Consider the following 16,140-nt stretch of genomic DNA (forward strand, 5'->3'; position numbering starts at 1 on the left):
GAATGGCTCAGATATCTCCGCAGTCAGCTCCTTGAGTATTCTAGGATGCATTTCATCAGGCTCTGGTGACTTGAAGACATCTAACTTGTCTAAGTAATTTTTAACTTGTTCTTTCCCTATTTTAGCCCCTGATCCTACCTCATTTTCACTGGCATTCACTATGTTAGACGTCCAATAACCACCAATCTTCTTGGTGAAAACTGAAATAAAGAAATCATTAAGCACCTCTGCCATTTCCACATTTTCTGTTATTGTTTTTCCCTCCTCACTAAGTAACAGGCCTACCTCGTCCTTGGTCTTCCTCTTGCTTCTAATGTATTTGTAGAATTTTTTCTTGTTACCTTTTATATCTCTAGCTAGTTTGATCTGGGGCAAAAATCTGTCTGGGGATTGGTCCTGCTTTGAGCAGGGGGTTGGACTAGATGACCTCCTGAGGTCCCTTCCAACCCTGATATTCTATGATTCTAGGTCAGGTCTTCTACACTTTTTATCATTTTTGTGGCTGTTCTCTGGACTCTCTCTAATATATCCACATCTTTGCTGAAGTGTGGTGCCCAGAAGTGGACACAGTACTCCAGCTGAGGCCTCACCAATGCCAAGTAGAGTGGTATAATTACATACCGTGTCTTACATATGACACTCCTGTTAATATACCCCAGAATGATATTAGCCTTTTTCACAACTGCATCACATTGCTGATTTATATTAAATTTGAGATCCTCTGTAACCCACCGACCCTTTTCAGCAGAACTACCCCCTAGCCATTTATTCCTCATTTTGTAGTTGTGCATTTCATTTTTCCTTCCCAAGTGTAGTATTTTGTATTTGTCTTTACTGAATTTCATCTTCTTGGTTTTGGACCAATTCTCTAATTTGGCAAAGTGGTTTTAAATTCTAATCCTGTCCAAAGTGCTTACAGCCCCTCCCAGCTGGTGTCATGCACAGATTTTAGAGGCATGCTCTCCACTCTATTATCCAAGTGATTAATGATCATGTTGAGTAGTGCCAGACCCAGGACTGACACTGCAGGACCCTACTAGATGCACCCTAGCAGTCTAACAGCAAACTGTGGATGACTGCCCTTTGAGTACAGTCTTTCAACCACTTGTGCATCCAGTTGATGATGATTTCTTTTAGGACACATTTCCCTGATTTCCTTATGAGAATGTCAGGTGGGACTGTATCAGAAAGCCTTATTAAAATCAAGATATATGGTGACTGCTGCTTTCCTCTCCCTTCCCGCCCCCACTATCCACTAGTCCAGTAACCCTCTCAGAGAAGAAAGTGAGGTTGGTTATAGAGATAGATACTCTGTTTGTCTGTCTCCAATCCCCTGGGAAATCACCCATCCTCCAGAAGATCTCAAAGATAATTGCTAACAGCTCTGGGATTGCTTCAGCATCCCATTCCTTAGGGTTCTGGGGTGGTTCGAAGTGGGCTCAGTAACATCCTGCTTCTTTCCCTTGGCCACTGGCAGCTGGAAGGACGTAACCACATCCACCGCACAGAACTGAGCACCAACCACGTGCTGCTGTACATGGAGCAGGTGAGCGCTCACAGGGGGCCAGGATGAGCCAGGGAGAGTCACCCCCTGACATACCTTTGATAGGGGCACTGAGCGGGGATCTCCCAGGTGTTGGCTGGGGAAAACAAACCCATGTATTCCTGCGCAGCTGCTGCTGCTCCCCAGCATTTCTGTGAAGCTCTTCCTGCTCCTCCCAACATATAGAGCTGGGACCCTGTTCTTCCCCCAGCCTAGCTTGTACCTGGGGGAGGGGGATCAGGGCGGCAGGGCTGAATCCCTGCCAGGCCCTGCAGCCAAGGGGGGCAGATGCTGGACCTGCAGAATGAGGGGTGGGGAGATGGGGAAGGAGAGAGTGAGGTGGCTCAGAGCATCCTCCTGAGTCTCATCTGTTTCCCCCACACACACCCCAGGTGAGCAATGTGACTCAGAGATTCTCCTTCGCGGTGGAGCAGGACTTCCCCGTACAGAGGCTGAAGCCGGCACTGGTGAAAGTCTACGATTACTATGAGACAGGTGCGTGTGGGGGCAGGGCTGGGGGGACGTTAACCACCATGGGCCTGTCACAGGGAGGGGAGAGGCCACAGTCAGAGCCTCAGGGGGACCCGCTGGGCTCGGGATTGTGTTTGGCCTCGTTCTCTCTATGATCCACCTCCCCAACCCCATGCTGCCTCCTGAGGGTGGTGACAGGCCTGGGGCTGAGCTGGGAACCTCACGCCAGCGCTGCCTGCTCAGCAACTGCCCATGGAGGTTCAAGGGCAAACCTCATTCCCTTCTCCTCCTGCTTCCAACCCCAAACGGCCCTGTCGCACCATCCCTGACACTGGTTTGCCCCACTGGTTTGCGTCCCCCTCTCATCTCTGGACACAACAAGCCCATCTCAGCAGTGTCACCCCTCTCCCAGATGAGGATGTGGGGCACACCGGGATTATGGGCAAGGGATCATATTCCACTGGCCTCATGCTCGCACCATGAGCCCCAGACCCCTCCCGCACTGTAGAGGGAAGGTGCCAACCCAGGTGGGTTAGAGCCAAAAGGACCTGGGAGGGTTCTGGGTTCAGATCCTGCCCTGAGATCCCAGCTCTGGGTGTGACCTGGGGGAGGCACATTCACTCCTCTACCTCCTCAGCTAGGACATCGGGTGACAAAACCAGAGCCCAACGGCAACCCCAGCGGTTGTGTGTCAGATGAGATGCAAACGGACATAGGGCACCTGGCACAGATCCACTGGAGATACCTCTTGTACTGTAGCCTTGGGGTAACCTTGGCCTTCCTCCCATGGAGCCCGGCTGAGCTTCCCCCAGTGCCCCTGGAGACAGGGCTCCCTCCTCTCCTGCCTGAGATCTCTGATGCGGTGCCAGCTCTCTGCCACAGGGCCTGGTGAAACTGTGAGGAGTCCTGGTTGAGTCTCACACAGCCCGGATCACATCTCCCTTCCCTTGTGTCTTCCAGATGAATTTGCCATCGCTGAGTACAGCGCCCCCTGCAGCAAAGGTAGCGTATGAAGAGCCATTTCCTCCCCTCGTCCTGCTCACAGCACCCCCATACCTACTCCCCACTGCGAGAGCTCAGCTCCAGGTGTGCATCCCCAGTGCAGTCGGAGCTGGTGGCTTTTTTTCCCCCTGCACAGGGGTTTGTTGCCTGCACTGATGGAGTCTTCGTTTAATCTGGGGGACAGATGCTCCTTTCATCCTCACTTTACACATCTCCCTGCTGCAGCCTCTGCCTCCTGAGCTGTATTGAAACTGTGTCATTGCAGTGGTTTGTGAGAGGCTCTTCCAGGGGTGGGGTGAAGGCTCCAACCCAGTCAGAGCCAGCAAGTCCCTGCCATCTCACTGGGTCGCTTGTTTGTGTGAAGTTGTCAGAGATGGGCTGTCGGGGCTCAGATCAAATAAGAACATGAGGTCGCTCAGCCTGTCCTATAAACTCAGATCCTTTATACCCCCCCTTTCCCCAGCAGCTGGGGAAAGGGGGGGTGTAAAGGACCTGACCTTCCTGCTTCTGGCTAGGATCAGAGGAGCCAAAATATCCATGACAGAGAGAGTGAATGAAAGAACCAAAGCACAGGAGAGCCAGACAGACAGAGGAGGGGAGGGTCTCCCAGCAGCAGGACTCAGCAGAAGCCTCCTTTTCCCAGCCCTGGTTCTGCAGGTCTGAGAGGCCCAGGGAAGGATCTCAGCATCCAGGGGCTTTTCTGGGCTCCATTCCCCCTGGTATTGATCCACAGGCAGATGCTCAGTCCCAGTGCAGGGAGCTCCCTTCCCTCCCCTGATTACTAATGGCTCTTGTGTAAATTGATTTACTCCATTCTGGGCTGGGTCCCATAGGAACAAAGGTGCAGGGAGAGAACGTGCTGCTCAGATCAGCACCTCGCTCCCAAAGCAAATGTCCAAGCTGAGCCTTAGCATGTCTATGGTACCAAGTATCCTGTGGTCCCAGGTTCATCCAAGCTGGGCTGCTTCCCTGCCACATGGCCGCTTTGCAGTGTCAGATACAGCAGAGATGGTTCCAGCCGGAGCCTAGGCTGACACAGCCTGTGCTGCGACTCCCCAGTGTTACGAGACGCTCTGTGTGGAGGCAGATGAGGCAAGGCCCTGCCCTTGGTAGGGAGAGGTCGGGGCTATGGAATCTCCTGCCTGGGGCCCTGGCAGGGCTGTGCTCCCTGCAATAGAGCAGCCATACCCAGCCCTGGATGTGTGTTGCTGGCTCTGTGCCTAGGCCTAGGGGAGGAGTGGCAATTCTCTTCCCTAAACCTCTCCCATTCCCGCTCCTTTCCCCCTCATAGCAGAGGAAATGTGAGGGATGAAGTCGTGTTCTGAACCTCCCGCGTCCCACCTGCTTAGCCCCTGCACAGGCTGAGGTGGATGGATGAAGCGACAGAGAGAAAACAGCAGCAAGAATCGGGAAACAAACATTACAAATAAATGAATTCACTAACCTGACCAATGGCTCCTGGCCTCTCTGTTCCCAACCCCCTCATCCCCGTTCAGCCCCAGATCACAGCTTCACCCAGGACTTCTCAGGCCAAGGTGTGTCCCATTCTGCTAGGGCTCTGCCCTCCACAGCCAGAATGGGGGAAAGAGTCTGTGGGAGAAGATCTGCTAAGCACCATTGTGTTCAATAGCCCTCACCTTTTCCAGCTAGTGACTAGTGCGGGATTGTTCCTTACTTGTGAACATGAACTGTGGGACTGTAGATAATCCCTGCCTGCTACAGGTTGGAAACAGAAATACTCAGCTGTGTGCTGGGGCCTGATACAGCTAACACGTAATGGGGTCTCCTTTGGATGAAGGGGTCGAGGTCTGGGGGTTTGGAACACCAGCCTGAAAGTTCCATCCCTGCTGCTCCCATGAAGTGCCAACTGGCCACAGTGTGTAGCATTGTGACAAGTGGTTTGTCCTAGAACTGAATGGCATGTTCTAGGGATTTATATAATACTAGTTGTTAGTGCCTTAGCTAATGGGACTGCCAACTCCCTTCCCTTTGGGAAACTACTCCACAGTCTGAGAGCCCCTTCACAGTTGGAAAAATGCTCCCCTTTTCTCAGTTTCAGCCCATTTACTCCTAATTTTACCTGTTCAAGTCCCCTAAATATGTCCCCTCTTCTTGGGTATTTACTCTTTTTAAATGCATATACTGAATTATTGTGCCTTCTAGCTAGTCATTATTTATCCAAACTATGCATTTTTACTTCTTTCAAAATCTCTTCATAAGTTGCTTTATTCAGCCCTTTCTCAGCATGTGTCCCCCAGGACTGTTCTCTCTGAACAAAGAAAACCCTGCATCTGAGGGCATGTCTACACTACGGGATTATTCCAATTTTACAGAAACTGGTTTTTGGAAACAGATTGTATAAAGTCGAGTGCATGCAGCCACACTAAGCACATTAATTTGGCGGTGTGCGTCCATGTACCAAGGCTAGCGTCGATTTGTGGAGCGTTGCACTGTGGGTAGCTATCCCATAGTTCCTGCAATCTCCCCTGCCCATTGGAATTCTGGGAGATCCCAGTGCCTGATGGGGCAAAAAACATTATTGCTGGTGGTTCTGTGTACATCCTCCCCATCCCTCCATGAAAGCAACGGCAGACAACCGCTTCACACCTTTTTTCCTGGGTGAACTGTGCAGACGCCATACCACGGCAAGCATGGAGCTCGCTCAGCTCAAGACAGCAGTCATGGACATTGTTAAACTTCACGAGAATGCGTGAGGTGTTATGCTGAACCAGGACCTGAAAAACCAGGCGAGTAGGAGGCGGCTACGGCAGCGCAGCGATGGGAGTGATGAAGACATGGACATGGACACAGAATTCTCTCAGACCGCGGGCACCGGTGCTTTGGAGATCATGCAGGTAATGGGGCAGGTTCTAGCCATGAAACGCCGATTTGGGGCCCGGGAAACAAGCACAGACTGGTGGGACCGCATACTGTTGCAGGTGTGTGACGATTCCCAGTGTCTGCGAAACTTTCGCATGCGTAAGGGCACTTTCATGGAACTTTGTGACTTGCTTTCCCCTGCCCTGAAGCGCCAGAATACCAAGATGAGAGCAGCCCTCACAGTTGAGAAACAAGTGGCGATAGCTCTGTGGAAGCTTGCAACACCAGACAGCTACCAGTCAGTCGGGAATCAATTTGGAGTGGGCAAATCTACTGTGGGGGCTGCTGTGATGCAAGTAGCCAAAGCAATCACTGAGCTGCTGCTACCAAAGGTAATGACTCTGGGAAATGTGAAAGTCATAGTGGATGGCTTTGCTGCAACGGGATTCCCTAACGGTGGTGGGGCGATAGATGGAACCCATATCCCTATCTTGGCACCGGAGCACCAGGGCAGCCAGTACGTAAACCGCAAAGGGTACTTTTCAATGGTGCTGCAAGCACTGGTGGATCACAAGGGATGTTTCACCAACATCAGCGTGGGATGGCCGCGAAGGGTTCATGACGCTCGCGTCTTCAGGAACACTACTCTGTTTAGACAGCTGCAGCAAGGGATTTACTTCCCAGACCTGAAAATAACAGTTGGGGATGTTGAAATAGCCTGTTGTTATCCTTGTGGACCCAGCCTACCCCTTAATGCCATGGCTCATGAAGCCATACACAGGCAGCCTGGACAGTAGTCAGGAGCTGTTTAACTACAGGCTGAGCAAGTGCAGAATGGTGGTAGAATGTGCATTTGGAGGTTTAAAGGGACACTGGCGCACATTACTGACTCGCTCAGACCTCAGCCAAACCAATATACCCATTGTTATTGCTGCTTGCCGGAGCATGTCAGTTTCATCATGCAGCAGCCCCAGCGTTGTATCCCGCCACCGCTGATCTTCCTGCCAACACCTCTGATCTCGAGCGTCCCTCCTCTCTTCACGTTCATCCCTCCTGTCCTCACGTTCACTGGCATCTTTCCTGTACTTTGATACCGCGTCCTTCCACTCAGTCAGATGAGCTCTTTCATTGCAGGTCGATTCCATGATTTCAGTGAACATTTCGTCTCGTGTCCTTTCTTTCCGCCGCCTTATCTGAGATAGCCTTCGGGACGGAGGAGGGAGGCTTGAAAAATTTGCAGCTGCAGGAGGGAGGGAGGGGAAAAAAGGGAGAGAAGTATTTAAAAAGATACATTTTACAGAACAATGCTTATACTCTTTCACGGTGAACAACACTATTCACATTACATAGCACATGTGATTTCAGTACAAGGTCGCATTTTGTATCTTAATATTGAGTGCCTGCGGCTTTAGTGTTAGAGATCACAGATGTAGGTCCGGGCAACAGAATTCGGCTTGCATGTGGCCATGGTAAGCCATTGTCTTTCGGCTTCTGCAGCCTTCATATATCCAGCACCCTCCTTTCCCACATACCAAGCAAAGCCCGTTGAGTGCTGCGGCTTTCCTGTTAACGTGCAGCAGCAGAAAACAAACTACCCCCCACAACCAATTCTCTGGGATGATCGCTTTACGCCTCCCCCCATCGCATGGCTGGAATCATGGAAGATCACGGCTAGCCAAACGCAAAAAGCTCAGCACCAATGCCTCCCCCCAGCTTGACTAACTGCAGGGAAGGATTTCTTTTCCGCTACAGGCAAACAGCCCAGTAGGAACAGCCACCTCTGTCCCCTTAATTAAATTTCCATATTTCAACTAGGTTACCATGAATGATATCACTCTCCTGAGAATAATACAGTGAGATAAAGAACGGATGTTCCTTGAATGCCAGCAAACACTGGGACCATACGCTGCCAGGCTTTGTCATGCAATGATACCAGATTACTTGCTACTAGCATGGCGTGATCAAGTGCAGGGCCGGTGCAACCATTAGGCAAACTAGGCGGCCACCTAGGGTGCCAAGATTTGAGGGTGCCAAAAAGAGGTGTCCAAAATGTCTGGGATGCTCACCTGGCGCTGCGGCTTTGATGAGCTGCGGCTGGCCGGGAAGTGATATCATTCCTCCTCCAGCAGCTGGGGGCCTGCACTGCTCCCTGCTGCTCTGGCTCTGCCCCAGGGCCCTCGCCCCTGCTCAGCCCCACCCTGCCCCCACTCCCCGGAGCTCTGCAGCAGGGCCGGGCCTGCACTCACCGGCGGGGGGAAGTGCAGAGACCCGGCCCCAGCTGCGCCGCCAGGGAGTGCTGGGGGGTGGTTCCCCCCTGCCCTCAAAGCCAGCCCTGGCCCCCCCGAGGCCTGCCCCCCCGACAGAAGCCTGGGGTGCCCCCGCCCCCCCCAGGACCCTCCCCCTGCGGAGGCTGGGGGCACCACACACACACACCGTGGGGGGGGGCGGTGTAGGGCCCCAGAATATCTAGGGACGGCCCCGGTACCCACCACCCTGCCCGCAGCTGGCCACTGCTGCACCCCCTGCCCCACTTCCAGCCAGCCCCCCACCCTCTGTCTCCAGCCAACCCCTGCCGCACCCTCTGCCCTGCCCGCAGCAAGCCCCTGCTGCACCCCCTGCCCTGTCTCCAGCCAGCCCCACATCCCCTATCTCCAGCCAGCCCCTGCCGCACGCCCTGCCCTGCCTCCAGCCAGCCCCTGTCGCACCCCGTGCCCTGCCCGAAGCCAGCCCCAAACCCCCTGTCTCCAGCCAACCCCTGCTGCACCCCCTGCCCTGCCTCCAGCCAGCCCCGCACCCCCTGTCCGCAGCCAGCCCCGCACCCCCTGTCTCCAGACAACCCCTGCCACACCCCCTCCCCTGGCTCCAGCCAGACCCGCACCCCCTTGTCTCCAACCAACCCCTGCTGCACTCCCCTGCCCGAAGCCAGCCAGCCCCACACCCTGTCAGGTTATTCATTTATTTTCATTAAATATGTAGACTAAATAATGAAATTAATAAATTTTCAAGCTGAATGTGTATTAATTCTAATGAACAATGCCATATTATGCAGTATTCATTTTTGAAAGTTTATAATCGATGCTCTGGGGGGAGGAGTGGGGGTGGGGGTGGGGGTCGCAAAGTGGAAGTTTCGCCTAGGGCGCAAAGTATCCTTGCACCGGCCCTGGTCAAGTGTCCTACCATGGTGGACGGAATAAGGCTGCACTGCCCAGAAACCTTCTGGAAAGGCTTTTGGAGTATCTCCAGGAGAGTTTCATGGAGATGTCCCTGGAGGATTTCTGCTCCATCCTCAGACACGTTAACAGACTTTTCCAGTAGCTGTACTGTCTGCGAATGCATTCCAAGTCCTCAGGGCAAATTAATCATTAAAAAAAGCTTGCTTTTAAATGATGTTTTATATTTACAAAGGTACACTCACCAGAGGTCCCTTCCATGGCTTCATTGTCTGGGATAATGCCTTGGGAGGGTTGGGAGGATACTTCAGTCGGGCTGAGAAAAAGATCCTGGTTGTTGGGGAGAACGGAGTGCTGTGTGCTCTCCGCAGGCTCGTCCTCCTCTTCCTCCTCATCATCTTCCCCGTCCGCAGAATCCTCAGGCATGGCTGAGATTACCCCCACCTCGGAATCCATGGTCGGGGGTGGGGTAGTGGTGGCGGACCCCCCTAAAATTGCATGCAGCTCAGCATAGAAGTGGCATGTCTGTGGCCCTGCCCCAGACTTTCCGTTTGCTTCTTTGGTTTTCTAGTAAGCTTGTCTGAGCTCCTTAATTTTCACGCGGCACTGTAGTGAGTCCTTATTGTGGCCTCTCTCCATCATGCCCTTGGAGATTTTTTCAAATGTTTTGGCATTTTGTCTTTTGGAAGGTAGTTCAGCTAGCACGGAATCCTCTCCCCATATAGCGATCAGATCCAGTACCTCCCGTACAGTCCATGCTGGTGCTCTTTTTCGATTCTCAGACTGCATGGATACCTGTGCTGAGGAGCTCTGCATGGTCACCTGTGCTGATCAGCTCTCCACGCTGGGCAAACAGGAAATGAAATTCAAAAGTTCACGGGGCTTTTCCTGTCTACTTGGCCAGTGCATCCAAGTTCAGATTGCTGTCCAGAGTGGTCACAATGGTGCACTGTGGGATTAGCTCCCGGAGGCCAATACCATCGCATTGCGGCCACACTAACCCTAATCCAAAATGGCAATACCGATTTCAGCGCTACTCCCCTCATCGGGGAGGAGTACAGATATCAATATTAAGAGCCCTTTATATCAATATAAAGGGCTTCGTTGTGTGGACGGGTGCAGGGTTAATTCGGTTTAACGCTGCTAAATTCGAAATAAACTCGTAGTGTAGACCAGGCCTGATTCTCTGACTTTTCACCTTATTTCATGTGTCCTTGACTAGGTCTACACCCCTGAACGACGTAGTTATGCTGACCTAACCCCCAGTGTAGACAGCACTATGTTGATGAGACAGCTTCTCCTGTCGACATAGCTAATGCCTCTTGAGGAGGTGGATTAACCACATGACGGGAGAAGTTCTCTCTTCAACATAGTAGTGTCTTTACTAAAGCGCTACATTGCCACTGCTGCAGTGCTTTATCTGAAGATAAGTACTTTGTCTCCTGCTGTGATTCCCCATTATTCACACACTAACGGTCCCATCTGCACTATGCTTTTAAAAAGACCTTGTCTACAAAATGAACTGGGTTTAAATTAGAGCTGAGAGAAAATGGGATGAACATTAGAAATAACATTTTTCACAGAATAAAAAGTTGCAAAAAAAATATGGATTCAGAAATGGCCAAATAATTTGTTTCAGTCTTTTCTAGTGACATGGAACGTTTCCATACTCTCAAAACAAAACATTTTGTGCTTAGTTGTTGAACTGAATCTAAATGTTTAGCTTTGAATCTGTTCCCCTTTGAACTACATCTGTGTAAGGTGCATGGTGCCTCAAGAGATGCAATTTGGGTTGCATATGCCCCCATTCTCCCCACCCCAGGTTAGGCTTCTGGCAGGACTACATATCTCATAATGCACCTGCAGTCATGTGACTTTAATGATGCATCGCATGGCTAAATTAGATGGGTCACCCTGATGCATTATAGAAGGTGTAATTTGGTCAAGGACTCTTGCTCATAGGGAGAATGGGGACACATGGAGTCTGAACTACAGTTCCCATGAACCTCTATGCTGCCTAGATAGATGCAGTTTAAGGCTGCATTAACTTACATACCAAACTATAATATTATTTCATATTGCTGTCTCTTGTAGTTTTGCTATTTATATTTGATGGTCTTTTCTCCATCTGGCCCTTATTGTCCAACCATGGATAAAATCTGTGTTTTCTTTTTAAAAGTATGACAGTTACTGCACCTCTCTTTAATATGTCCCTCACCATGGTACAAAAGACAGCACATATGTGGGTCACTATTTGGAATAGAAACTGCACATGCTGAACAGGGAGCGCTGCATCAGAAATGGAGCAGAGCACCAAAGAACAAAAATTTACCCCCACAAAAAACAGAAAACAACAAGAAAGAAAGAAAGAAAGAAAGAAAGAAAGAAAATAGGTACTCAAATGCTAACTAACTACACACACTGGAGACACAAGCTAAACTAGCTGATGGCATCACTTGAAGAAACCATGAGGTAAACTGCTCAGTGTGTGAGCTCTGACCCAGGCCCTGGCCAGTGAGAAGGAACTGAAGGGGGCTGGAGCAGCACCGCTCTTATATATCCTGGATGAGGGCCAAAAAGTCATGCAGGGCATATATGGGTATTGCAGAGGAACACTCTCTGCTCTTCTCTGCTTGGTCCCTGCACACCTCAGTGGAATAGACAAGTGCAACACATCTTGAAGAACAAGATACAATACAAATAAGGCCCGGTCTATACTACAGGGATAGGTTGACATAAGCTGCCTTGCATTGACTTAGCTGTGGAAGTGTCTTCACTTAATTGTGTCTCCTATTGACAGAAGTGCCTCTCTGTGCCAACTTAATAACACCACCTCCCCGAGCGGTCTACAGTCACTGTCAATGGAATTAGGTCGATGCGGTATCAGTGTAGATACTGCATTGTTTACATCAACTGTTACTGGCTTTCGCAAGCCATCCCACAGTGCTCCACACTGACAAGGCAATCGGTAAAAAGTGCTCCTGGTGAGGATGCATGCCGCCAACACAAGGGGCCAAGTGTGCACACACACACACAAGTGATTAAATAACTGCAGTGGCTGTATGCTGAAGTAAGTTAGGTTGATATAATTTTGTAGTGCAGACATTGCCTAATTAACCATTATTTCTGAAAAAAGACAGATTCTTTCAGGAAAAACAGAGCTTGTCAAGTCTGATTCCCCACTCTGGCACTCAGAGTGCAGAAGGTGGGGGCCCGTAAGGATTCTAAAAATTTATGCTGGCCACTCCAGGCTTGTATTAAACTCCCAAGGTTACAGCTTCTCTCTGACCTTGGATGGGTAGATGCTGCCACCACCCAAGTGCAAAACCCCTTTGAGAACCCAGGAAAGCGCACTTGGGAATTCCTTCCTGTGGGGTACCCTCAAGCCCTTTCACCCCCTTCTCTGGGGAAAAGCTGAGAAAGAAAAAGGAAATCAGCTGTTGCCACCAGCTAATTAAACATGTGCACATACCTCCAAGGACACAAAAATCCAATCCTGTTTTTAAAAATGGTAAATTTTATTAAAAACAAAAAGAAAGAAAATACATCTGGAAACTTAGGCTATTGCTAGATTTTAAAAGAGCAAATACAAGGATTAAGCATCAAGAATAGTTTCTTGAGATCCATCTTAATGATTACAAGTAAAACAAAAGCATTTAGGGTTAGCACAGAGGTGTCCACAAGCCATAAAGAAATAAAAAGAGATAAACTTAATCATGTCTTCCTAGACATTTCCTGATCTACTTAATCATCTGGGATTTCAAATGAGTAGTTTCTAGGTATGATACCGATGATTTTTTATACCTGGCCCAAAGCTTCTTACAGCATAACTGCAGCCCTGTCTGCCTTGCCCCAAGAACAACAACAGACCGACAAAAGGGGAGTCTTGTTTCAATTTTAAAAAGTTCTAACCTTCCCATTGGTTCTTTTGGCCAGGTTCCCACTCACTTCCTTTTACCTACGCAGTGAGACTTTTTAACCCTTACAGGTAAAGCAAGTAGAGAAAAGCTACTAAGAGGAATTTTATAGCTAACTGGCTGGCTGGGTGTCCATAAGAAGGAGCTACCTCACCCCCTTTAATTTATTACAAAGCTAATGAGACATGACTATCTAATGTTAAAAAAGTAGGCGAGGGATGGAAAACTTAAGAAAAGAAAAAACGTTTTTCAGGTCTTTTCTGTGCAACATAAAGCAACATAACAAAGGCACAAGGATTAAGCGTCAAGAATAGTTTGCAGGTCACTTTTATATGTAAGAGCAGACAAAGCCTTGAAGAACGGGCACATCTGGTAACAATATATCACACCACTGTAGAAATGGCTTTCTTAGGCTTTCTGGGGTGGTCAGAGGAGCTTCTGTGGTTGGATTGCACACAGAGCTAGTCTTGAAACAACTTTATTGGCAACAGGCAGGAAGAACAATGAACAAGTACATGGTGTAATGTTCTATAGACATCTAGAGAGACCATTGTGGGGATGCTGTTTGTATAACAATGCCCCTTTTTCACTAAATTAAGCTTGATAGTCTTGTGGGTAAAGCACTAACCTGGGACATGGCTGAGCTGCATTATATTCAATCCTGGGTCTACTTCACACTTCCTGGATGCCAAATAGGACAACTCACTTAATTTCTCGGTGTCTCAGCTCCCCATGTGTATGGGGAAGATCTGAATGAACTCAATGAATTCTCCCTGGGCCCTGACAGCTAGCTGGGAGGGGGAGAGGCTTCAGGAGCAAACTGTATTTACATGAACACACCTACTCTGCTTGATACCAGCAGATAGAGCGAGTGGTGTTGCTCAAAATAGTCAACTTTAGCTGGTGTTGGGTTACAAATCACTGCAGTACTGAATACAGGGGTAGTGAAATGCTGTTACCAATGTTGTTGTAATTATTGTAAGAATACAGGGAAGCAGGACTGTGCTTAACCTGTCCCAAATGAGGGGGTCACCCTCAGCTGAAAGGACCTTGTTAAGCCAGGAGCTCAAATGCCAGAGCCTTGTAAAGGAAGAGAGGATGAAAATAGATGTTCTAGCTAGGAGGTATGGCTGCTCTTTAGGGGTTTTTTGCATTAGTTTAGCCTGTTACTCCCCCCTTTAAAGAAAGGGCTAAATATGATTCATTAGGAGCCTCTTTGTTATTTTAAGTGGTCAATTAGAACTGAAATCAGTTGTGGTGGGGCCATGTTTCTGCCCACTTTGGAAAGAGCTGAAAATCACTAAGAGACTGAGGTGCAGAGGTCATACCAGAGAAGCAGGTGGCAGCAGAAGGTGACTGATGATCAGCAAACAAGTTGCTGGCAAGGCAGCAAGCAGAATGAAGGGCTGGTGGGGTGGCCAGCAGAGAGGTACTGCAGCAGGCAGGTCAACTAGCCAGAGAAAATGTTCAGATGGCAGATCAAGCAAGGTGCTTTCTACCCAGGGTGGGAGGTGAACTCACACAGATGTACCTCTGAACCCTGGGTCTTCACTGACCAAGGACAACCCCTGTGAATGGGGTATGGTGAGGGAGCAGAGAGGCACAGAAAAGGAACTGTGGTCGTAGAACTCAAGAATGAGGCAGAAGGCACTACCCCACACATTTTGGGCTGAGTCTTCTGCTCACAGTTTTATGATTATGAATCCTGCTTCTGGCATTTTCACTAATTCAGGTAACTTCCCTCCTTTCATTAAATGTTTATTTTCTATACTCAGACTGTGTGCTTGTGAGTGGGGAAGTATTGCCTCTCAGAGGCATCCAGAGGTGGTGTGTAATTTCCCCAGCTTCCTAGCTGGAGGCTCAAGCCAGTTTTGTGTTATATTGTTGAAAAGGAATCCCTAGATATTGAATTCGGCCCTGATTGCTGCCTGCTCCACCTGGCAGAAGGGTTACATGTAAAAAGGAATATTGCCTCTGTATCTTAGGCCTGGTCTACACTAGGAGTTTATGTCGAATTTAGCAGCGTTAATTCGATTTAACCGTGCAACTGTCCACACCAGGAAGCTAATTAGTTCGACCTAGAGGGCTCTTTAGTTCGAATTCGGTACTCCACCCCGACGAGGGGAGTAGCGCTAAATTCGACATGGCTATGTCGAGTTAGCCTATGTGTGGACGGAAATCGACCTTAGTAGCTCCGGGAGCTATCCCACAGTGCACCACTGTGTTGACGCTCTGGACAGCAGTCCGAGCTCCGTTGTTCTGATCAGCCATACAGGAAAAGCCCCGGGAAAATTTGAATTCCTTTTCCTGTCTGGCCATTTTGAATCTCAATTCCTGGTTGGACATCGGGGCGAGCTCAGCAGCACCGGCAATGATGCAGAGCTCTCCAGCAGAGGGGTCCATGCAATCTCAGAGTAGAAAGAGGGCCCCAGCATGGACTGACCGGGAAGTCTTGGATCTGATCGCTGTGTGGGGCGATGAGTCTGTGCTTTCAGAGCTGCGCTCCAAAAAAGGGAATGCAAAGACCTACGAGAAGGTCTCCAAAGCCATGGCACTCAGAGGATACAGCCAGGATGCAACGCAGTGCCGTGTGAAAATCAAGGACCTGAGACAAGGCTACCAAAAAATCAAAGCGGCAAACGGACGCTCCGGAGCCCAGCCCCAGACATGCCGCTTCTACGAGGCACTGCATGCCATTCTCAGTGGGTCTGCCATCACTGCCCCACCAGTGACCGTGGACTCTGAGAATGGGATAGTGTCGAGGGGCAGTTTCTCGGCGATGTTCGCGGATGGGGAAGATGAGGAAGGGTTTGTGGAGGACGAGGCAGGCGACAGCGCTTACAATACTGCTTTCCCCGACAGCCAGGATCTCTTCATCAGCCTCACAGAGATCCCCTACCAACCCTCCCCGGCCATTAACCCGGACTCTGAATCAGGGGAAGAATCAGTCGGTAAGTGCTATAAACATGTAAACATTTATTTTTTAAAAAACAGGAATAAAAACTATATGAAAAGAAGGTCAATACATATAGGGATAGAACAGAAATCCTCTTGGGAGAGTTCCACGAAGCTCTCGTAGAGGTACTCGAAAAGCCTCCGCAGGAGGTTCCTGGGGAGAGGTGCCTTATTGGGTGCTCCGTGGAAGCACACTCTTCCGCGCCAGGCTATCCTCAGGTACAGTGGGAGCATTGCCTCGACGAGCATGGCAGCATAGGGC

The 16,140-nt window shown here is 49.7% G+C and overlaps 1 protein-coding gene across 2 annotated transcripts in view; it reads left to right on the forward strand.

Annotated features, from left to right (window-relative positions):
- Positions 1–16,140, forward strand: part of LOC123355543 (alpha-2-macroglobulin-like) — a 216,388-nt gene that overhangs the window by 58,070 nt on the left and 142,178 nt on the right. Inside the window, exons 33-36 of one of the 2 annotated variants that reach the window (XM_044998149.1) lie at positions 1,478–1,546; positions 1,936–2,038; positions 2,975–3,016; positions 4,308–4,464. In XM_044998149.1, the coding sequence (XP_044854084.1) occupies positions 1,478–1,546; positions 1,936–2,038; positions 2,975–3,016; positions 4,308–4,321 (228 nt within the window). In that variant the 3' untranslated portion in view covers positions 4,322–4,464. Of the gene's footprint in view, positions 1–1,477; positions 1,547–1,935; positions 2,039–2,974; positions 3,017–4,307; positions 4,465–16,140 lie in introns of those variants that run through there. The other variant, XM_044998143.1, reaches the window with a different exon arrangement.

The sequence above is a fragment of the Mauremys mutica genome, chromosome 1 (genome assembly GCF_020497125.1).
Source record: "Mauremys mutica isolate MM-2020 ecotype Southern chromosome 1, ASM2049712v1, whole genome shotgun sequence".
NCBI classification, from domain to species: Eukaryota; Metazoa; Chordata; order Testudines; family Geoemydidae; genus Mauremys; species Mauremys mutica.